General features: G+C 45.3%; 1 protein-coding gene across 1 annotated transcript; it reads left to right on the top strand.

Annotated features, from left to right (window-relative positions):
- Positions 1 to 3,579: 3,579 nt before the first annotated feature.
- Positions 3,580 to 20,182, top strand: si:ch211-161c3.5 (uncharacterized protein C3orf18). The gene is made up of 4 exons (XM_068052348.1): positions 3,580 to 3,831; positions 6,373 to 6,398; positions 14,941 to 15,067; positions 20,056 to 20,182. Exons 1-4 carry the CDS (start codon positions 3,580 to 3,582, stop codon positions 20,134 to 20,136), a joined length of 486 nt encoding a protein of 161 aa, XP_067908449.1. The 3' UTR covers positions 20,137 to 20,182.
- Positions 20,183 to 20,548: the final 366 nt, after the last annotated feature.

The raw sequence follows: 20,548 nt of genomic DNA, 5'->3' as shown, positions 1-20,548 counted from the left end.
CCTTTTTTTTTTGGTCAGAGCAGGAGGATGGGTGGGAGACACTACACGTGTAGTGTTTCGGGTTTAGCCACTGCCCGAATATATAAGTTTACTTACCCAGCAGTCCCCGTGTCCGCCGAAACAAAAGGTAAGTTACTTAAAACTGAAACTCATCTTCCCAGCTGACACCTCGCTCGCACTATCGCTGCTTCAGAAAAAGCTGCTGGAACAAAAGGTAAGTTACTTAAAACTGAAACTGAAAGTAGGGGATTTTAACTACCCCAACATTAACTGGGATAGTTTTAGTGTGAAAGGAATTGAGGCAACAGAATTTTTGAGGTGCACTCAGGAGAACTTTTTGACCAGTTTGTAGCAAGTCCAATAAGAGAGGGAGCAGTTTTAGACTTAGTTTTATGGTTTTATGAAATGAAGATGGGCAGGTGGAAGGAGTGGCAGTGGGAGAGCATTTTGGTGGCAGCAAACCCTACCTCAGCTTGTTCCAACTCTTTGAAATGTCTGCCACTGTTTCCATCTCTTTAAGAAGCACTGAGAAGCAAGTGTAAGAAACTGCCTGAAACCCCTGTTGCTGCATTTTTCTTGGAAAGCCTACCCAAACTGATCTTCAACGCCGCCTGACAAGAACTGTTCTAGAAACATCACAGTGACAACCATCTACGCATATTTGGGACGCCAAATCAAAGCAAAGGACGTCTGACATCTTTCTAAATCTTCTCTTTTTTACTTCAAGAATTAGCAAGTATTCAGCGAAAGTATTCTTTTTGTCTGTTTTTTTGTAATAGTCGAAAGAGTAAATCTCTTTATTTTTTCGGTTAACTGGGGGGCCGGGGTTGGGGGGGGGGGTGGTGGTGCTGTGTGTGTGTGAGAGAGAGGAGCTAAGGTAAAAGGGAACTTTCATTTTTCAAACTGTGTGTTAATTGCATTGTTACTGATTAAAACTTGTTTTATAATAAACTGATAATCTTCTTGTTTATTAAAGAAACCTGTTTGGTGTATTTTATTCTGGATTAAAAATAGAGTATATGATTGACCGCATTGGTAACTGGGAAAAAATGTAAATATATGTTGTGACCTGTGGAGAAGTGGAACTAGAAAAATAGTGCACTCCTCCCACCTCGGTTGTAACAACATTCAGAGTAAGAGGATCACTAAGGAAAGAGTAGGGCCCATAAAAGACCAAAAAGGTAACCTATGTGTTGGGGTGGAAGATGTTGGTATTGTTCTTAATGAATACGTTTGTCTTCACAAAAGGGGGGTATGATGCGGATGTTGTAGTTAAGGAAGATGGGTGTGAAGTATTGGATGTAATAAACACAGGGAGAGAGGAAGTAGTAATGGGATTAGCATCCTTGAAAGTTGATAAATCACCAGGGCTGGATGAAATGTACCCCAGGCTGTTAAAAGAAGCAAGAGAGGAAATAGCAGAAGGTCTGACCATCATTTTCCAGTCCTCAAAGGATACAGGTGTGGTACTGGAGGATTGGAGGACTGCTAATGTTGTAGCTTTGTTTAAAAAAGGAGTGAGGGATAGACAGAATAATTACAGGCCAGTCAGTCTAACCTCAGTAGTGGGCAAATGATTGGAATCAATTCTGAGAGACAGGATAAACTGTCACTTAGAAGGGCACAGATTAATCAAGGATAGTCAGCATGGATTTGTTAAGGGAAGATCTTGTCTGACCAAGTTGATGGAATTTTTGGAAGAAGTAACAAGGAAGATTGATGAGGGTAGTGCAGTTGATATGGTCCACATGGATTTTAGCAAGGCTTTTGACAAGGTCCCACAAGGCAGACTGGTTAAAAAAATAAAATCCATGGGATCCAGGGAAATGTAGCAAGATGGATACAAACTTGGCTCAGTGGCAGGAAACAAAGGGTAATTGTTGATGGGTGTTTTTACGACTGGAGGGCTGTTTCCAGTAGCGTTCCGCAGGGCTCAGTACCGGGTCCTCTGCTTTTTGTGGTATATATTAACGATTTGGATGTAAATGTGGGAGGCATGATCAAGAAGTTTGCAAGGGACACAAAGATTGGCTGTGTGGTTGATAGCAAGGAGGATAGCTGCAGGCTGCAGGAAGATAGCAATGGACTGGTCAGGTGGGCAGAAAAGCGGCAGATGAAATTCAACCTGGAGGAGTGTGAGGTGATGCATTTGAGGAGGTCAAACAAGGCAAAGGAATACACGATTATTGGGAGAATACTGAGAGGTGTAGACAAAGTAAGGGACCTTGGAGTGAATGTCCACATATCCCTGAAGGTAGCAGAACAGGTCGATAAGGTGGTTAAAAAGGCATATGGAATCTTTTCCTTTATTAGCCGAGGTTTAGAATATTAGAGCAGGGAGGTTATGCTGGAACTGTATAACTCATTGGTTAGGCCATAACTTGAGTACTGTGTATAGTTCTGGTCACCTCATTACAGAAAGGATGTAATTGCACTAGAGGGTATAGAGGAGATTTACAAGGATGTTGCCAGGACTGGAAATATGCAGCAATGAGGAAAGATTGGAAAGGCTGGGGTTGTTCTTCTTGGAATGGAGAAGGCTGAGGGGGGATCTGATTAAAATGTACAAAATTGTGAGGGGCCTGGATAGAGCGGATGTAAAGGGCCCAGCAGCAGCCCACCACAGAGACCGACCCTGCCCGGCCCGATCCTCCCAGCGGCAGCAAGACTCCATGGCAGCCACCCTGCCGCGGGGCAACGGGAACAGTATTGCAATATTTAAATGAATAACATGAATAAATTTAAATAAACTTACCTGAAATCTTTCGGGCCTTCCGCGATCTTTGGCGCGGCGGCCGGCACTCCCATGCCTTCAATTCCCCGTCTGGGGAAAGCCAGCATGACACTCCTGGAGAGGGGGGAGGAGTTAAGATCTTCAGTGCGGGGGCAGTGGGAACGAGGTCCAATAAACATAATGGGTCTAGGGGATGGTGGGAAGGGGTGAACTTTAAACTTTGTGTAGTCTGCAGGGGGGAAGGTCAGATTTAAAAGGTGTGTTTTGGGGGGCAGGGCAAATAGTTAATGTCATTGTTATTAGGGTTGGGAAAGGGGTGTTAGAAATGTATTGGATAAATTTTGGGGGGGATACTGCTTTAAAAATTCAAATAACCGACAGGGCTGGCTGCCCTTTAAAAATGGCACCAGCGTCTGCGCACAGGGAGCTGGCGCCACTGCCAGGAATGGACAGGCCGCCCGCTCCACATGATTGGGTAGGGGGGAGGGCCGCCCCGGCTGTTTAAATGAGCTGCCGCGCGGGAGATTGTGGCGGCTCTTTGGCGTGCAGCCACCATTTTTTGAGCTTGGGCTCTTAAAATCCAGCCCAATTTGTGCATGTTAGATGCTAAGTCTGAGTGAGGTGGGCCAGGCAGGAGGAATTTGAGTTTCTGGTCATGTAACCCCAGTACTTACTTCGGCTGGATGAGCTGTTACCTCTCTTTCCAATTGTGTGTTTCAGGTAACGCTGGGAGTGGTGTGATGCTCAGCTGGAGGCCTTGCCAGTATGATACCGCTGGGATTGAGGCTCAGTGTCTGTCAGGCTGAGCTGCACATAAAGGCAAAGGGCCAGAGCAACTCTGGAGGATGTCGCTGCTAATATTTGACGGCAACTACAACGCATCCCTCAACATGGCAGCCTCCTTCCTCAGCTTGACACCAGAAGCAGAGCATGACAATGTAACAGACAGGATGGCTTTTCAGACTGTCACCATGGTGACAAATAGTACCAACGCCACTGCCATTCCACCGCCTGATGTAGAAACTGGGCGGTCGAGTATGGGGTTGGTGCTTGTACCAGTTGGGATTATCACTATTATAGCATTAACTGTGGCTATGGTAAGTCAGTTTGTTATTCTTGCCCCATTTCAACCTTGCGTAAATACTTGAAGAGGAAAAATTTGCAGGGCTCTGGGGAAAGGCAGGGAATGCGACGAATTGGGTAGCTGTTTCAAATGGCCTGCACAGGCACAATGGGACAAATAGCTCCCTTTGGTGCTGTGTCATTCTATATATTCTTTTTGCTTCTTTTATTTTGCACCCTCCCATTCTCCACTTCCATGTGCCAAGTGTCATTGCCCAGTTGGGTGTCACTATTGATGTTTCTCACAAGCCAGTCAAAGGCTGGTAAATGAAATGAAGTCCTTTGCATGGGATTCGTTCCCCTTCCCTGCGAGGAGTTGCACACAGCTTCTTCATGGTTTTCCCCAGAGCTCTGCCTAAGGTTGACAACTCTCTGTCCCATGGTAAGCTCAAATCTTAGCAAGCTGTTCCACAACATATGGCATACTGTACACTGAATTACAAAAATTATCCATTTTCAAAGGGAATTCTGAGGCAGTGGGAATCTCAAAGTAGCACCAATGCAGAGTTGAAGGAAGCGACATCTTCATCTCTGACCTGGCCCAGCTTGGCTTGGCTGCTGCTCTGGGAATGGTGAGCATTGATAATACTGGTGTATCTCCAAAATGTATCTCAGTTAACAGACGAAAACATGGACAAGAAAAGACTGTTTTTTTTAGTCTGTCAATCAAGCCCTTCTACAGACCATGTACAATCTACCTCAATGTACCTACCCATTCAGCCATTCTGCCTATCAAACCCACTCCTTCCACAGTTCACTTTCAGTCTTAATCTCCTGAAGCCAGGTATTTCCTAGTTGGGAAAGTTATCGATTCCTGTTTCTCCTCTATTTGACCCTGTCCTGCTGTCCTGCACTGACAACATTGTCTATCCTACCTACCTGACCACAGGCTATCCCCATCCTTCAATCCCATTTCTAATCAAACATTGTTCCATTTCTTGCCTAGATATTATCTTATTCTGCCCAAGAAGGTGGAAAATCAGCCAGGGTTCCCATTTGTAATCACCGTCCAGTAGGTTTGCCAACTCTGGTTGGATGCGTTCCTAGAGGTTTCATCGCATGACCTCCAGCTGACCTGTCCAGTCAAACAACCTTTACTTCCCCAACTCCAATACTGTTGCAGCTGAGAAACACAAGTATTCAAATAAATAAAACACACCATTTATTTAATGCCCCAATGATTTATGTCCCAGGTTTTTGTTCACAGGGGTGTCCTGGAGATTAATCCTAAATTCCAGGAGACTCCAGGACAATCCTGAAGAGTTGGCAAGCCTGTTATTGGATGACTGCTGATGGCAAGTGCATGCTTGGAGACAGGAACTAGCTCGGTTGTGTGATGCCTCTACATCTATGGTTAAATATCCCACTGACACTTACTGAGGGGATTTGCTCATGAAGAATTGTGACTTGGCTAAGGGAGTGGGGATGGAGGACCGTATTCCTGAAAATTATCCCCTCCAGCAAGGGGTCATCACTTTCAGCACTGGAGGAAGATGAAACTTATGAAAATAGCACAATGGTGCCAGTGCAAGATTACCTGCTGGCACGTGCTTTTTCTATTTACAGAAAATGGTAGAAATAGCCAGCAGGGCTGCCAGCGTCTGAAGAAAGGAAAAGGTGTCTTTAATGTATTGGGTGTCTATCCTTCATCAGCACACTAGATAGAGATTGGACAGCGGCCAAAACTGGGCACAGTTCCTGCGGCGTGCCAGAGTGGAGTGTCCTGAGGACGTGCTAAATTGGCTACCGGGCCTCGTTGTTGTCATAATTCCGGCCAGCTGCGGGCGCCAAATGGGAGCCATGATGCAGCTCACCCATCCGGGGCCTAACTAATTTCAGCCAGCCCTGAGGCCAACAGGCAAGTCCTGGAAAGGGAAGGCAATTGGGATGGGTGCGAGCTGCGAGCGGCAGCTGTTTCTTTGGAGAAGGGATGAAGAGAAGTCATGTTTCTTGCGGCTCCAAAAGAGAATGAAATTTCTCAAAGCCCTGAGGCCTTTTGTTGAGTGACCGCCAGCGCTCCCTTTAAGAACCACTGGCTAGGCTGTTAAAGACTCAAAAATGCCAGTAGGAGTTTGAGAAAACACCCATCTAGTCTAACTGAGGTTGAGAACCCAGGTCATAAATGGGCAAAGGAGACTCATTGCAACCTTAAAATTAAGTCTGCAATTACTTCAGGCAGCCGCCAGGGCTGTCTAAACCAAAGCCCTGACTAACTTCGCTGGTTACCGAAATGCTCATAAATTGGATGCACGATGTCGCATTGAAGCCTGAGAGTTTCAATGACAGGTTGCCACCTAAACCATAAGCCTATCTTTTATCTTTACAGACAGTGACATACCTGCTGAGCTTTTCCAGCATTTTCTGCCCTTATTTCAGATTTCCAGTGTTTAGCTCTGGCTTCCAAAACACTCTCTGTTTCTGTGGTCACGTTTCCTTATCACTGCTCAGTGTTGAATTTTTGCCCTTTTTTGTCGTTGCTATATTGACACTAATGAGTAATCTTTCCTTGAATTCAGGTTCTGTACATCAGGAAGAGGAAGAGGTGAGTGTGCCTGTTTTTTTTTACTGTTTGGCAAAGTCTTACTGGATATTGCAACTTTCTTTGTGTAGCGAGCAGTTTGAGAGCGGGGGCGGGAGTTAAGGTTCCACAGCTGGCCAGCAATCTTAACTCTGTGCTCTTCACCTACTTGCAAGAGAGTAGCATGGATTTAACCCTTGGAGTGCTGACTGGTCCAAACCAATTGCTTTAGGAGTAATTTTCACTTTCCTGTGCATGTTGAGAGGGTTTAAAGATAAGAAAAAATGGGAACCTCAGTCCGACCAGCTCACTTATGATTGTATTGGCAACAGGTTGTGAGGCCACATGACCCAGCCACTCTGAGGTGGCAAGTCAGTCCTCCAAATAATTCAAGGAAGCTGTGTGCCTCCATTTGAACATTTTTATTTTGATACCTGCTGGCCAGGTTTCCTGAGCCTTGGGGAACCCAGCAGTCGGAGGGAGATGTAAAGGGTTGGATCATTCTGTTACATGCTTTTACAGCACTGCTTGTGGGCCTGGAGGAGCAGGAGTATTTTCACTCGGGGCCCAACAAGATAACCATGTGGACCACTGCAACTCCCAATCTGACCGAGCTCCATCCCCCCAGCAAACTGTTCGAGCCCCCTCCCCCCGACTCCTGACCACTTACCCCCTTACTGATTTCTGGCTGCTGTCTGGAGATGTAGCTTTACCCACCTTCAATCTGACTGCACCAGGAAACAGAGAATTCAAATAAAAATCACGTCCTGCTGCTAAATTTGGTAGAACCTCCTGGAAATTCATATTTCCTCCACTCCACAGACATAGGATCACTCCTCATTCCCCACTCCCTCCACTGACACCAGATCACTCCTCATTCCCCACTCCCTCCTCTCAGTGACACCAGACCACTCCTCATTCCTCACTCCATCCACTGACACCAGATCACTCCTCATTCCCCACTCCCTCCTCTCAGTGACATTAGATTACTCCTCATTCCCTATTCCCTCCACTGACACCAGATCACTCCTCATTCCCCCCTCCCTCCTCTCAGTGACACCAGATCACTCCTCATTCCCCACTCCCTCCACTGACACCAGATCACTCCTCATTCCTCACTCCCTCCACTGACACAAGATCACTCCTCATTCCCCCCCCCTCCTCTCAGTGACACCAGATCACTCCTCATTCCCCACTCCCTCCACTGACACCAGATCACTCCTCATTCCCCCCTCCCTCCTCTCAGTGACACCAGATCACTCCTCATTCCCCACACCTTCCTCTCAGTGACACCAGATCACTCCTCATTCCCCACTCCCTCCACTGACACCAGATCACGCCTCATTCCCCACTCCCTCCTCTCAGTGACACCAGATCACTCCTCATTCCTCACTCTGTCCACTGACACTGGATTATTCCTCATTCACAATGTACTTCATTCCATTGGTGGCTATTCTTTCAGCTAGAAAGTACCAGTTTGACTGTGAGAGGGTCAAAGGGATGAAAGACGGAGAAATATCACAGCCCAGTCCTGCCTTGCACCGCAGCCTCACAGCTCCAGGGACCCGGGTTCGATTCCGGGTACTGCCTGTGTGGAGTTTGCAAGTTCTCCCTGTGTCTGCGTGGGTTTTCTCCGGGTGCTCCGGTTTCCTCCCACAAGCCAAAAGACTTGCAGGTTGATAGGTAAATTGGCCATTATAAATTGTCACTAGTATAGGTAGGTGGTAGGGAAATATAAGGACAGGTGGGGATGTTTGGTAGGCATATGGGATTAGTGTAGGATTAGTATGAATGGGTGGTTGATGTTCGGCACAGACTCAGTGGGCCGAAGGGCCTGTTTCAGTGCTGTATCTCTAATCTAAAAATCTAATGCCCGTCCACATTCACTGAGCAGCAAGGTTTACCAAAAGCAATCAAGAGTGGGAACCATGGTTTTTGCTTTCCCTGATTCAGTGATGCTGACTCCAGGTGGAGTATCTCATCACTTATTGGGCTGAGTTCCCCTAACTCAACACAAACAGATGGTTACATTCTGGGTCGGCACGGTTCAGGCGAGCACAGTAATATTTTCTAATTTATTTCCATATTGTGAAGCATTACAGATCTACAAATGTTCTCTTGAACTGTGAGTCATTGATATAGCAGCACAGTTTGGGGTGGAGATTTATCCTTGAGCTTCATTCCTGATCTTTAAGATGGCAGTAAGACAAATATAGCAAATAAAGCTCAAATGATACATTGGATAATATGGAGTATTCAAGATACTATATGGCCCAATATCACCAACATTACATTAAACAGATGGCTCTGTACCATGGACCTTGCCTCCAGGACCCAGGCCAACCAATTGTAGATGTAATGCTGCAGGGTTGAGACTTGTCCTGACAGCTTTTGTCCTCTTTCTCTGTTGCGAACTCAATTAATCTGCCCCGCAAAAACCTAGTGACCTGATCGAGGTGTACAAGATTATGAGGGGCATGGACAGGGTGGATAGGGATCAGCTGTTCCCCTTAGTTGAAGGGTTAGTTACGAGGGGACACAAGTTTTAGGTGAGGGGCGGGAGGTTTAAGGGGGATTTGAGGAAGAACATTTTTACCCAGAGGGTGGTGACGGTCTGGAATGCACTGCCTGGGAGGGTGGTAGAGGCGGGTTGCCTCACATCCTTTAAAAAGTACCTGGATGAGGACATGGCACGTCAGAACATTCAAGGCTGTGGGCCAAGTGCTGGCAAATGGGATTAGGTAGACAGGTCAGGTGTCTTTAATGCAGACTCGATGGGCCGAAGGGCCTCTTCTGCACTGTATTATTCTGTGATTCTGTGAGAGTGAGACAAAGAAGAATGATGATCCTAGATAGCTAGAAGCTAAGCTATGAGGAGATGTTACAGAGATTGGGCTTGATTATTTTGAAACAGAGGAATTTGAATGTGGTCCCACTCACCCGTCACCACGGTCCACACTGACCTATTTGGTCCCCAGTCCTCCAATTTAAAATTCCAATTCTTGACACCAAAGTTTAGGATGTCAAGGCTTTGGAGAGGGTGCAGAGAAGACTTACTAGAATGTTACCAAGAATGAGGGACTTGAGTTACATGGAGAGACTGGAGAAGATGAGGTTGTTCTCCTTGGAGCAGAGAAGGTTAAGAGTAGATTTAACAGAGGTGTTCAAAATCATGAAGGGTTTTGTTGGAGCAAACAAGGGCAAACTGTTTCCACTGGCAGAAGGGTCAGTAAGCAGGGGACACAGATTTAAGGTAATTGGCAAAAGAGGGGAAAGGAGGAGAATTCTTTCACGCATCGTGTTGTTATGATCTGGAATGCGGTGCTGAAAGGGCGGTGGAAGCAGATTCAGTGGTAACTTCCAAAAGGGAATCGGATAAATACTTACAAAGGAGAAAATTACAGAGGGAAGAGTAGGGGAATGGGATTAATTGGATAGCCCTTTCATCCTCTCAGACATCCGTCCTCCCTTTTATATTAAATTCCTAAGGGGCTTGACAGGGTAGATGCTGAGAAAATGTTTCCCTTGGCTGGAGAATCTTGAACACAGGGGCACAGTCTCAGAATAAGGAGTCAGCCATTTAGGACTGAGAGGAGGAGAAATGTTTCCACTCAGAGGTTTGTGAATCTTTGGAATTCTGTACCCTAGAGGGCTGTGGAAGCTCAGTTGTTGAATATATTCAAGACAGAGATCAATAGTTTTTCGTGTATTAAGGGAATCAAGGGATATGGGGATAGTATGGGAAGGTGGAGTTGAAGTAGAAGATCAGCCATGATTTTGTTGAATGACAGAGATGTCTTGAGGTGTAATGCATCTGAACAGTATGCTGTTCTTGTCCACGCCCAGAAGCAGAAGCATTTCCTGTCCAAGGCCATTCCCTGGCAGGCAGGGGAGGAAATATATATCTGGCTGCAGGTCTGTAGGGCGTCCGAGATCATGACCTGCTGAAGGAGTTCAGTAGTTAGAAGGCCTTAATTGCTAAGCAAGTGTCCTGCAAGGCAAGGTAGAATAGCGCTTACTTTCCCATCTCCAGTGTAGGCATAGACCAAACTCTATTCTCCCTGGGAAAGTCCAGGGCAATGTACCAGTAGGGTTACCAACCTACCAGGATTGTCCTGGAGTCTCCAAGACATTGTTGCCAGCAGAAACCTGGGAGGAAAATCACCGGAATAATAAAATAAATTGTGTTTTTATTTCCATTTTGTTTGAACACTTTCACTTATTCTAAAAATATTGGAGATGGGAAAAAGGCTGTTTGACTGAGAGTCAAGAATCATCCAATCAGGTAATGAAGACTCTGTTCGCTTACCAATCAGCCATGAGAAGGTGAGGCCTCTGAAGATGGATGTGTCGGGTGACCAATGGCAGGAGTGTTTGTGGCAAGGCAATTGGAGGAAGTAGGTCATGTGTTGAAACCTCCAGGAATACGTTCAAGCAGAGTTGGCAAACCAAATGTACAATGGATGGAGATTTTTTAAAATTCATTCATGGGATGTGGGCATCGCTGGCTCAGCCAGCATTTATTGCCCATCCCTAATTGCCCTTGAGAAGGTGGTGGTGAGCTGCCTTCTTGAACCACTGCAGTCCATGTGGTGTAGGTGCACCCACAGAGCTGTTAGGAAGGGAGATCCAGGTTTTCGATCCAGTGACAGTGTAGAAAAGGTGATCTAGTTCTAAGTCAGGATGGTGTGTGGCTTGGAGGGGAACTTGCAGGTGGTGGTGTTCCCATGCATTTGCTGCTCTTGTCCTTCCAGGTGGTAGAGATCACGAGTTTGGAAGGTGCTGTTGAAGGAGACTTGGCGAATTGCTGCAGTACATCTTGTAGATGGTGCACACTGCTACCAGTGTGCACCAATGGTGGAGGGAGTGAATGCTTAAGGTTGTGGATGGGTGCCAATCAAGTGGGCTGCTTTGTCCTGGATGGTGTTGAGCTTCTTGAGTGTTGTTGGACCTGCACCCATCCAAGCAAGTGGGTAGTATTCCATCGCACTCCTGACTTGTGCCTTGCAGATGGTGGACATGCTGTGGGGAGTCAGGTGGGTTACTCACTGCATAATTCCCAGCCTCTGATGTGCCTCTGTATGGCTGGTCCAATTCAGTTTCTGGTCAATGGTAACCCCCAGGATGTTGATGATGGGGGATTTAGTGATGGTAATGCTGTTGAATGTCAAAGAGAGATAGTTAGATTCTCACTTGTTGGAGATAGTCATTGCCTGGCACTTGTGTGGCACGAATGTTACTTGACACTTATCATCCCAATCCTGAATGTTGTTCAAGTCTTGCTGCATGTGGACATGGAGATTGGGAGAAGTCTGCATCATTTCTTCCTGGTACTTGATGCCCACGGAATTGGGTGAACGCCATGGAGGGACAAAGGAAAATCATCTTCCTTGTAGCCAAGCTGAGAACTGGACCCAACGTGGCCAGCTGAGTTCATCTGGCAGCTGATGCTAGGATTAAAACTTCAGCCTTTTCACTGGGGGGTCTCAGGGATCTAAGAGTAAAGCTGAAACTCCCATCAGTATTGCATTTCCACCCACCATTCCCTGCATCTGTTGCTGCACACAAAAAAAAATGACTTTTGTAAGGTAGTTTGATATGAATGGTGGGTCTTTATTAAAACCAGATCTCGTTTTGAGATATTTATTTCCCTGATGCTGTGGTTAGGATAGATTAAGCATTGGCCAAGCAATGACTATTAACGTCTCATTCACAACGGTACTGGCAGGATGTCCTAAGGGTCTTGAAGCAAGCTCACCTCCAACTGAAATACCGCATCTGGGTCTTTGTTTCTCTCCGACCCATGACAAGCAGAGGCTGGAGTGAATGACACATCCTCGCCCCTGGTGTCCTGTGGTTTGCAGAGTTTGCTTTGTCGAGGTGACATTTGCTTCCACTGGACCATCAACCACAGAAACCACTGTAACTTGTGGCTGGCCCCCGGTTTTTTATCCTTCCTCCCTGTGAATCCATTCATTAAACTGTTGACACGTGCCAGCCAAGATAAGAGAGGGAAAGGACGGGGCTGCCTTCACTTCCTCCGGCTGGAGCCCATTGTCACCTCCCCCTCCCCCTCCATTCATGAACATACATCATTCTAGATGAAAGGAGAAGCTTTAAACCTTCCTGCTGCTAAAATTAGGGCTGGAAGTAAAGACTTCAAAACGACAAATGTGGGATAGTTTAAAGATCGCCCAGCTCAAGTTTTTTAACACTTTAACCCCCAAATTTTACTCTCAATGGGAGTCGTGCAGTTGACTCGGGGAGGGGAGGTGTGGGGGAGGTGGGACAGAGGGTTGAGGTGGACAGCAAACTGAGTGGCCTTCTGCCTTGTGAGGCCTGAATGTTTTAACTCCCCCACCCAGGCTTCAGGTAAAAATTGCAGTCAGGTCCTGATGGCATGGTTGGACAGGAAAATTGGACGGAGTGTCTAACAAGTAGCCAATCCGCTCCCACCGATCTTGCATATCCCGCCCATTCCCACACCCACTCCTGCCACAGTTGAATGTTCCACCAGTTAGCCCATTTTCAATAAACCCCAGCCACGGTCCCCTACTGAATGGAGAGAAGAATAAAAGAGAAAAGATGCAGAAGAGAAGAGAGAGAAAAGCAGAAGAGAAAGGGAAAAGGGAGAGCATCAGGGGGAGGGAGAATGTGAAGCAGATGAGGAAAGAAACAGAGGGAGAAGCAGTAATATGAAAATGACGAGGCAGGTAAGGGAGAAAATCCAACCTCTTATGCATCACGTGAGATACCATATTATACAGTCATGTGTTCGGACCCATTAACCATCCTCCTTTTGCTGTTATCAATCATTCCCATGCCATTAGCAGCACAATGGGAGATCCGACACAGACCTGGGATCGGGTGTGGGACTTCCTTAGTTTTTATGGCTGAGTATATAGTATCAATTGGTGCTGAACCTGAAGATCGTTGGTTCGAATGCCACTCCAGGACTCAAACACACAATCTAGGGCAACCTGTGCCTAAAGTAAACAGATTAGCAATTTTGCTAAAATGACAAACAGAGGGATTTTGTGTGAACGTTAACACCTATCTTTTGTCACTAATATGGCCCAAATAGCTTTTCCTTGCATTCCCCATTTCTTGCCCATTGTCAAAGCGGTGTGGGTTATCACAGAATTTACAATTTGTAGATTCTGATTATGATCAGAGCAGCTCAATTCTAATGGAATAATGAGCCAGCAGGAAATGCTGGCTATAAGTCAATTGACTATTTCACCTGGAACATGCTGAAAGGATTTATAAAGATTAGAAGGTCAGTAGCAGGAAGGTCTTGCTATTTAGTGCAAAAATTCCTGACTCTAATTTTAAAGATGCCTTGGACCAGCTTCAAGGGCCATAGTTATTTCTGTGGCCACCTCCTTGACTTATATCCCTTCCCAGGTCAAGGGTTTACGTCTCAGAACTTCCTCCGATTCCTGTCTGCCAGCTACACTGGAGTTCAGCTCGAACAGTACTTAATCAGGCCACTGGATGGAGTACTGCATAGAAGTGGGAAAAAAAAGGTCTTGCATTTATATAGCACCTTATTAGGTCTTTTCAATGTCCCAAAGTGCTTCATGTCCAATGCATGACTTTGGAGGTGCAGGCATTGCTGTTACGTAGGCAAATACACAGGTTATGAGAAAAAAGAATGAAAGAGAATGAGAAGTAAAGAAAACGGAAAAGAGAAATGAAACAGAAAAAGAATGTGCTTTACAGCAGAGGCCTTCACCCTACATATGTACATTACAGCGGAGGCCTTTAGACAATGGGAAAGAGCTGCCTAATTTTCTTTTATTTGTTTGTGGGATGTGGGTGTCGCTGGCTAGGCCAGCATTTATTGCCCATCCCTAATTGCCCTTGTGAAGGTGGTGGTGAGCTGCCTTTTTGAATCGCTGCAGTCCTTGGGGTGTAGGTACACCCATAGCGCTGTTAGGAAGTGAGTTCCAGGATTTTGACCCAGCGACAGTGAAGGAACGGCGATATAGTTCCAAGTCAGGATGGTATGTGGCTTGGAGGGGAACTTGCAGGTGGTGGTGTTCCCATGCATTTGCTGCCCTTGTCCTTCTAGGTGGTAGAGGCTGTGGGTTTGGAAGGTGCTGTCGAAGGACCCTTGGTGAGTTGCTGCAGTGTATCTTGTATATGATGCACATTGCTGCCACTGTGCATCAGTGGTGAAGGGAGTGAATGTAGAAGGTATTGGATGGGGTGCCAATCAAGCGGGTTGTTTTGTTCTCACCTTAGTCCAGGGGAATTGATGTCAATTGTAGCGCCTCTGTGTTCTGTACATGTTTTATTGGATAGAGCGTAAATCAAGCAGTCAAACTGGTCTATAGATTTCAGCCCAGCACAGAATATTGAGCTAATTAACTGAACACCAAGGGACCTGAGGTCGACACTTACACAAAAATCCAAGTACCTTTTGAAAGGGTGACCATTAATATGTTAGTATGCAATGTGTGATATTCTTCAGATTTCCTCGTGGCACTGAAGGGACTGTCAGCTGTTGCAAAGCAATAGTAAGATGGTGCATTTTTGTTGTATTTTGTCCACTCGATAGGCTAGAAAAACTACGTCATCAGCTGATGCCAATGTACAACTTTGACCCTGGTGAGGAGCAGGATGAGCTAGAACAAGAGCTACTCGATCATGGCCGTGACACAGCTTCGCAGGGATCCCAGAGTAAGGTAAGGTGGCACGTAAAGGAAGCATCCATCTCAGACACCCCTTTCATGCTGGGTGCCAGTCACTGATTTAAGAACAGCTTTTTATTTTCATTGATTTACTTCTTCTGAAGGAGCCACCTGTTGCTAGGCTACAGTCAGCGGCTGCACTCTGGCACCCTGTCTCAGTGGTCATTCCTCATGTGTGAGAGGCTTGGCAGTGGGCTGGCATTGAGGATTGGCCATGTGAATATTGGCAATGAGGGTGATAGTGTGGATTGGCAGTCAGGGTTGGTAGTAACAATTGGCAGTGTGGATTGGCAGCGAGGATTAGCAGCGAGGATTGAAAATGAGGATTGGCAATGAGGATTGGCAGTGAGGATTGAAAGTGAGTATTGGCAGTGAGGATTGGCAGTGAGGATTGGCAATGAGGATTGGCAGTGAGGATTGAAAGTGAGTATTGGCAGTGAGGGTGGCCGTGTGAGTATTGGCAGTGAGGATTGGCAATGAGAATTGGCAGTGAGGATTGAAAGTGAGTATTGGCAGTGAGGGTTGGCAGTGTGAATATTGGCAGTGAGGATTGACAGTGAGACTGGCAGTGAGAGGTGGCAGTGAATATTGGCAATGAATATTGGCAGTGAGGATTGACAGTGAATATTGGCAGAGAGGATTGACAGTGAGGATTGGCAGTGAGCATTAACAGTGAGGATTGACAAGTGTGCGTATTTTCCGTGTGAATATTGGCAGTGAGAATTGGCTGTGTGAATATTGGCAGTGAGGGTTGGCAGTGAGGATTGGCTGTGTGAGTGTTGATAGTGTGTGTTGGCAGTGAGGATTGGCTGTGTGAGTGTTGGTAGTGTGTGTTGGCAGTGAGGATTGGCTGTGTGTCTGTTGGCAGTGAAGGTTGGCAGTGAGGATTGGCTATGTGAAAGTTGGTAGTGTGTGTTGTCAGTGAGGATTGGCTGTGTGAGTGTTGGCAGTAAGGGTTGGCAGTGAGGGTTGGCTGTGTTTGTGTTGGCAGTGTGTGCTGGCAGTGTGTGTTGGCAGTGAGGGTTGGCAGTGTGTGCTGGCAGTGTGTGTTGGCAGCGAGAGTTGGCAGTGTGGGTGGGCAGACTATTCACTTAGTGAGGTGTGCCACAGTCAAACCCATTTTACCATAGTCCAACTGCCTGAAGCACACTCTTTTTTTGAACAAGCCACAATGAGGTAGATTTTGACTTTGCTCAATAGTGTAAAATAAGTGATAGAGAAACAGCCACCTGTTTTAATCCCTCCCAATATTCATTAAAGTCAATGCATAGAAAAGTCAAGAGAGATGTAATGTGGGCAGCCAATTCACAATCACCCGTTTGACACTATCGCCCAATGGAGGGGTGAGGTCATCCACTTTGGATGTGGGGAAGATTGATCTCTAGGGCTGTAGAGAGGATTTTAAACGAAATGGTGGTGGGGGAGAGGGTTCAGGTGAAGGGAAATTTAGAAAGTTAATGAGAAAGGACAAGGCAATAGTGCAGGCTATCGATACGGGTAATGCTACTAGGGACAGGAAGGGACAGAGTGTACAAACACAAGCAAATAAGGTCAGAATAGGGAAAGGTGGTAAAAATATAGAATTAAAGGCACTTTATCTGAATGCACACAGCTTTCATAACAAGATGGATGAATTGATAGCACAAATGGATGTGATATAGCCATTACAGAGACATGGTTACAAGGTGACCAAGGCTGGGAACTAAATATTCAAGGATATTTGACATTTTGGAAGCATAGGAAGAAAGAAAAAGCAAGTGGGGTAGCTGTATTAATAAAGAATGAGATCAGTACAATAGTGAGAAATGATCTTGGCTCACAAAATCAAGATGTAGAATCAGTTTGGATGGAGATAAGAAATAGCAAAGGAAAGAAGTCACTGGTGGGAGTAGTTTATAGGCCCCTTAACAGTAGCTACACCGTAGGACAGAATATACATCAAGTAATGTTGGGGGCTTGTAGGAAAGGTACTGCAATATTCGTGGGTGATTTTAATCTTCTTATAGATTGAATGAATCAAATTGGCAAAGGTAGCCTGGAGAATGAGTTCATAGAGTGTATTAGGGACAGATTTTTTAGAACAATATATTCTGGAACCAAACCGGGAGCAGGCTATTTTAGACCTGGTGATGTGTAATGAGATAGGATTAATAAATGACCTCATAGTAGAGGATACTCTAGGCAGGAGTGATCATGTTCAGTTTGAGGGTGAGAAGTTTGGGTCTGAAACTTGAATAAAGGCAATTAAAAGGGTATGAAGACAGAGTTGGCTAAAGTGGATTAGGAAAATAAGTTAAAAGGTAAGACAGTAGAGAAGTAGTGGCAGACATTTAAGGAGATATTTCATAACTCAACAAAGATATACTCCATTGAGAAAGAAAGACTTCATGAGAAGGTTACATCATCTGTGGCTAACTAAGGAAGTTAAAGATGGTATCAAATCGAAAGAAAGGGCGTATAATGCTGAAAAGTTTAGTGGTAGGTCAGAAGACTGGGAAAAGTTTAGAAATCCGCAGAGGGTGACTAAAAAAAAGAGGGAGAAATTGGAATGTGTGAGTAAACTAGCAAGAAATATGAAAACAGACAACAAAGCGTCTCACAAAAATTGAGAGAGTAGCTAAAGTAAGTGTTGGTCCCTTAGAGGATGAGACTGGAGAATTAATAATGGGAAACAAGGAAATGGCAGAGATTTTGAACAAGTATTTTGTATGTCTTCACAATAGAAGACAGAAATAATATCCCAATAATAGCAGAAAATAAAGTGGCAAAAGGGAGGGAGGAACGTAAAAAAATCACTATCAATAGAGAAAAAGTACTAGGAAAACTAATGGGACTAAAGACTGACAAGTCCCTTAGACCTGATGGCCTGCATTCTAGGGTCTTAAAAGAAATGGCTGCAGAGATAATGGATGCATTGGTTATTGCCTAGATTCTGGAAAGATCCCAACAGATTGGAAAACTACAAATGTAACACTTCTATTCAAGAAAGGTTGGGGGGTGGGGGGGGGGGGGGGGGGGAGGGTGCGGTGGGTGGTGGTGACAGAAAGTAGGAAACTAATGGCCAGTTAGCCTAACATCTGTCATTGGGAAAATGCTAGAATCCATTATTAAGGAAGTAGTAGCAGGACATTTAGAAAATCATAATGCAATCAGGCAGAGTCAACATGGTTTTATGAGAGAGAAATCATGTTTGACAAATTTATTAGAGTTCTTTGAGAATGTAACAAGCAGAGTGGATAAAAGGGAACCAGCAGATATAATGTATTTGGATTTCCAAAAGGCATTCAATAAAGTTCCACATAAACGGTTTCTACACAAGATAAGAGCTCATGGTGTTGGGGGCACTATATTAGCATGGATAGAGGATTAGCTAACTAACAGGAAACCGAGTTGGGATAAATAGGGCATTTTCAGGTTGGCAAACTGTGACTAGTGGAATGCCACAGGGATCAGTGCTGGGGCCTCAACTATTCATGATCTCTATTAATGACTTGGATGAAGGGACTGAGTGTATCTTGGCCAAATTTGTGGATGATACAAAGTTAGGTAGGATAGCAAGTTGTGAGGAGGAAATGAAGTGTCTGCAAAGAGATATAGATAGGTTAAGTGAGTGGGCAAATATTTGGCAGATGGCGTATAATGTGGGAAAATGTAAGGTTGTCCATTTTGGCAGGAAGAATAGAAAAGCAGAATATTAATTACATGGAGAGAGACTGCAGAATGCTGTGGGACAGAGGAATCCGGGTGACCTTGTACATCATAAAATGTTAGCATGCAGGTACAGCAAGTAATTAGGAAGGCAAATGGAATGTTGCCATTTATTGTAAGGGGGATGGAGTATAAAAGTAGGGAGGTCTTGCTACAACTATATAGGGCATTGGTGAGACCGCACTTAGAATACTTCAATACAGTTTTGGTCTCCTTACTTAAAGAGGCATATACTTGCATTGGAAGCAGATTAGAGTAGGTTCACGAGGCTGATTCCTGAGATGACGGGGCTGTCATGAGGAAATGTTGAGCAGGTTGGGCCTTTACTCATTGTAGATTAGAAGAATGAGAGGCGATCTTATTGAAACATGTAAGATTCTGAGGGGATTTGACAGGGTAGATGCTGAGAGAATGATTCCCCTCATGGGGGAATCTAGAACTAGGGAGCACAGTTTCAAAATAAGGGGTCTCCTTTTTAAGATGGACGTGAGGAGGAATTTCTTCTCTCAGTGGGTCGTTAATCTTCAGAATTCCCTTTTCCAGAGAGCTGTGGAGGCTGGGTCATTGAATATATTCAAGGCTGAGTTAGACAGATTTTTGATCTACAAGGGAGTCAAGGGTTATGTGTGGTGGGGGGGGGTGGGCAGGGGGTGGCAGGCAGGAAAGTGGAGTTAAGGCCACAGTCAGATCAGTCATGACCTTATTGAATGATGGAGCAGGCTCGAGGGGCCGAATGGCCTACTCCTGCTTCTATTTCTTATGTATCAGTCTATTTTCTAAATGGTGAGAAACTAGGAACCGTGGAGGAGTGGAGAGATTTACAGGTCCAAGTACAGGAATGGTGGAGACTCGAGGGGCTGAATGGCATGCTCTTATTCCTGTGTTTCTAAAGTTAAAATCCCCTCCCGATGAGGTAACTAAGGTCCCATCTCTACATAATGGCAGGCCGAGGGACATTGAGCATTCTGACTGTCGGCATGCTGAGTTGGGGCACCTTGTCACAGATTTGCATTTGTTGTGACTTTGCGGGTAAAAGAATGTGAAATGCGAACATAACACATTACATTTAAAATGGCTACTTTACCGCTTCCTCAATATTGGAAATGGTGGAACATGAGGAGGCGTGTGAAACTACCCATACATCTTAAGAGTTAACAAAAAATATATTAAGTATGCCAGAGTGACTATCACATTAGAAAATCTAGTAGAGGGAGGGGAGAGGTGAATTCTGAGTAGTTGCTAAGTGACTCATTTCCATGTTCCATTCTTAATAGATTCTGATGCCAAGTCAAGGATCCTTGCAGAGGCCCAGCAGGCTTGTGTTCACTGATGTGGCCAATGCCATTAATGCCTGAACGTTACTGAACTCTACTTCAAACTGCAACAGAGAGGGACAATACGTGCATGGCCGTGTGATGTACTTCTAGTCATATATACATTCCTACATATGGCCTGTTCCCCCTCAGATCTCTAAGTCGTTGGTCAGTCGGTCACTTTGGGTAACTTCCATATGCACATTTCAAGAGAAAGATTTGTTCTGGACAGGCAGTAGGAGGACAAAGGGAAAATATTGGGTTGGTTTGGGATTTACAGTGAGGGTAGCTGGATCATTTGGATCGCACTTACCAGTCTATTACAGAATTAATTTATTTTCGTGAATTCCACTCATTTCCTTCTGAGGTACTGGGCCAAATTTTGAGGCTTCCCACTCAGTGGAAAAGAGATAGTAGCTATCTGGGCCGTCCCCTCACTGAAAACCGCAGGAAA

The sequence above is a fragment of the Heterodontus francisci genome, chromosome 19 (assembly GCF_036365525.1).
Source record: "Heterodontus francisci isolate sHetFra1 chromosome 19, sHetFra1.hap1, whole genome shotgun sequence".
NCBI classification, from domain to species: Eukaryota; Metazoa; Chordata; class Chondrichthyes; order Heterodontiformes; family Heterodontidae; genus Heterodontus; species Heterodontus francisci.
Note: the sequence above shows the minus strand (reverse complement) of the source record. Positions and strands in the feature narration are given on the sequence as shown.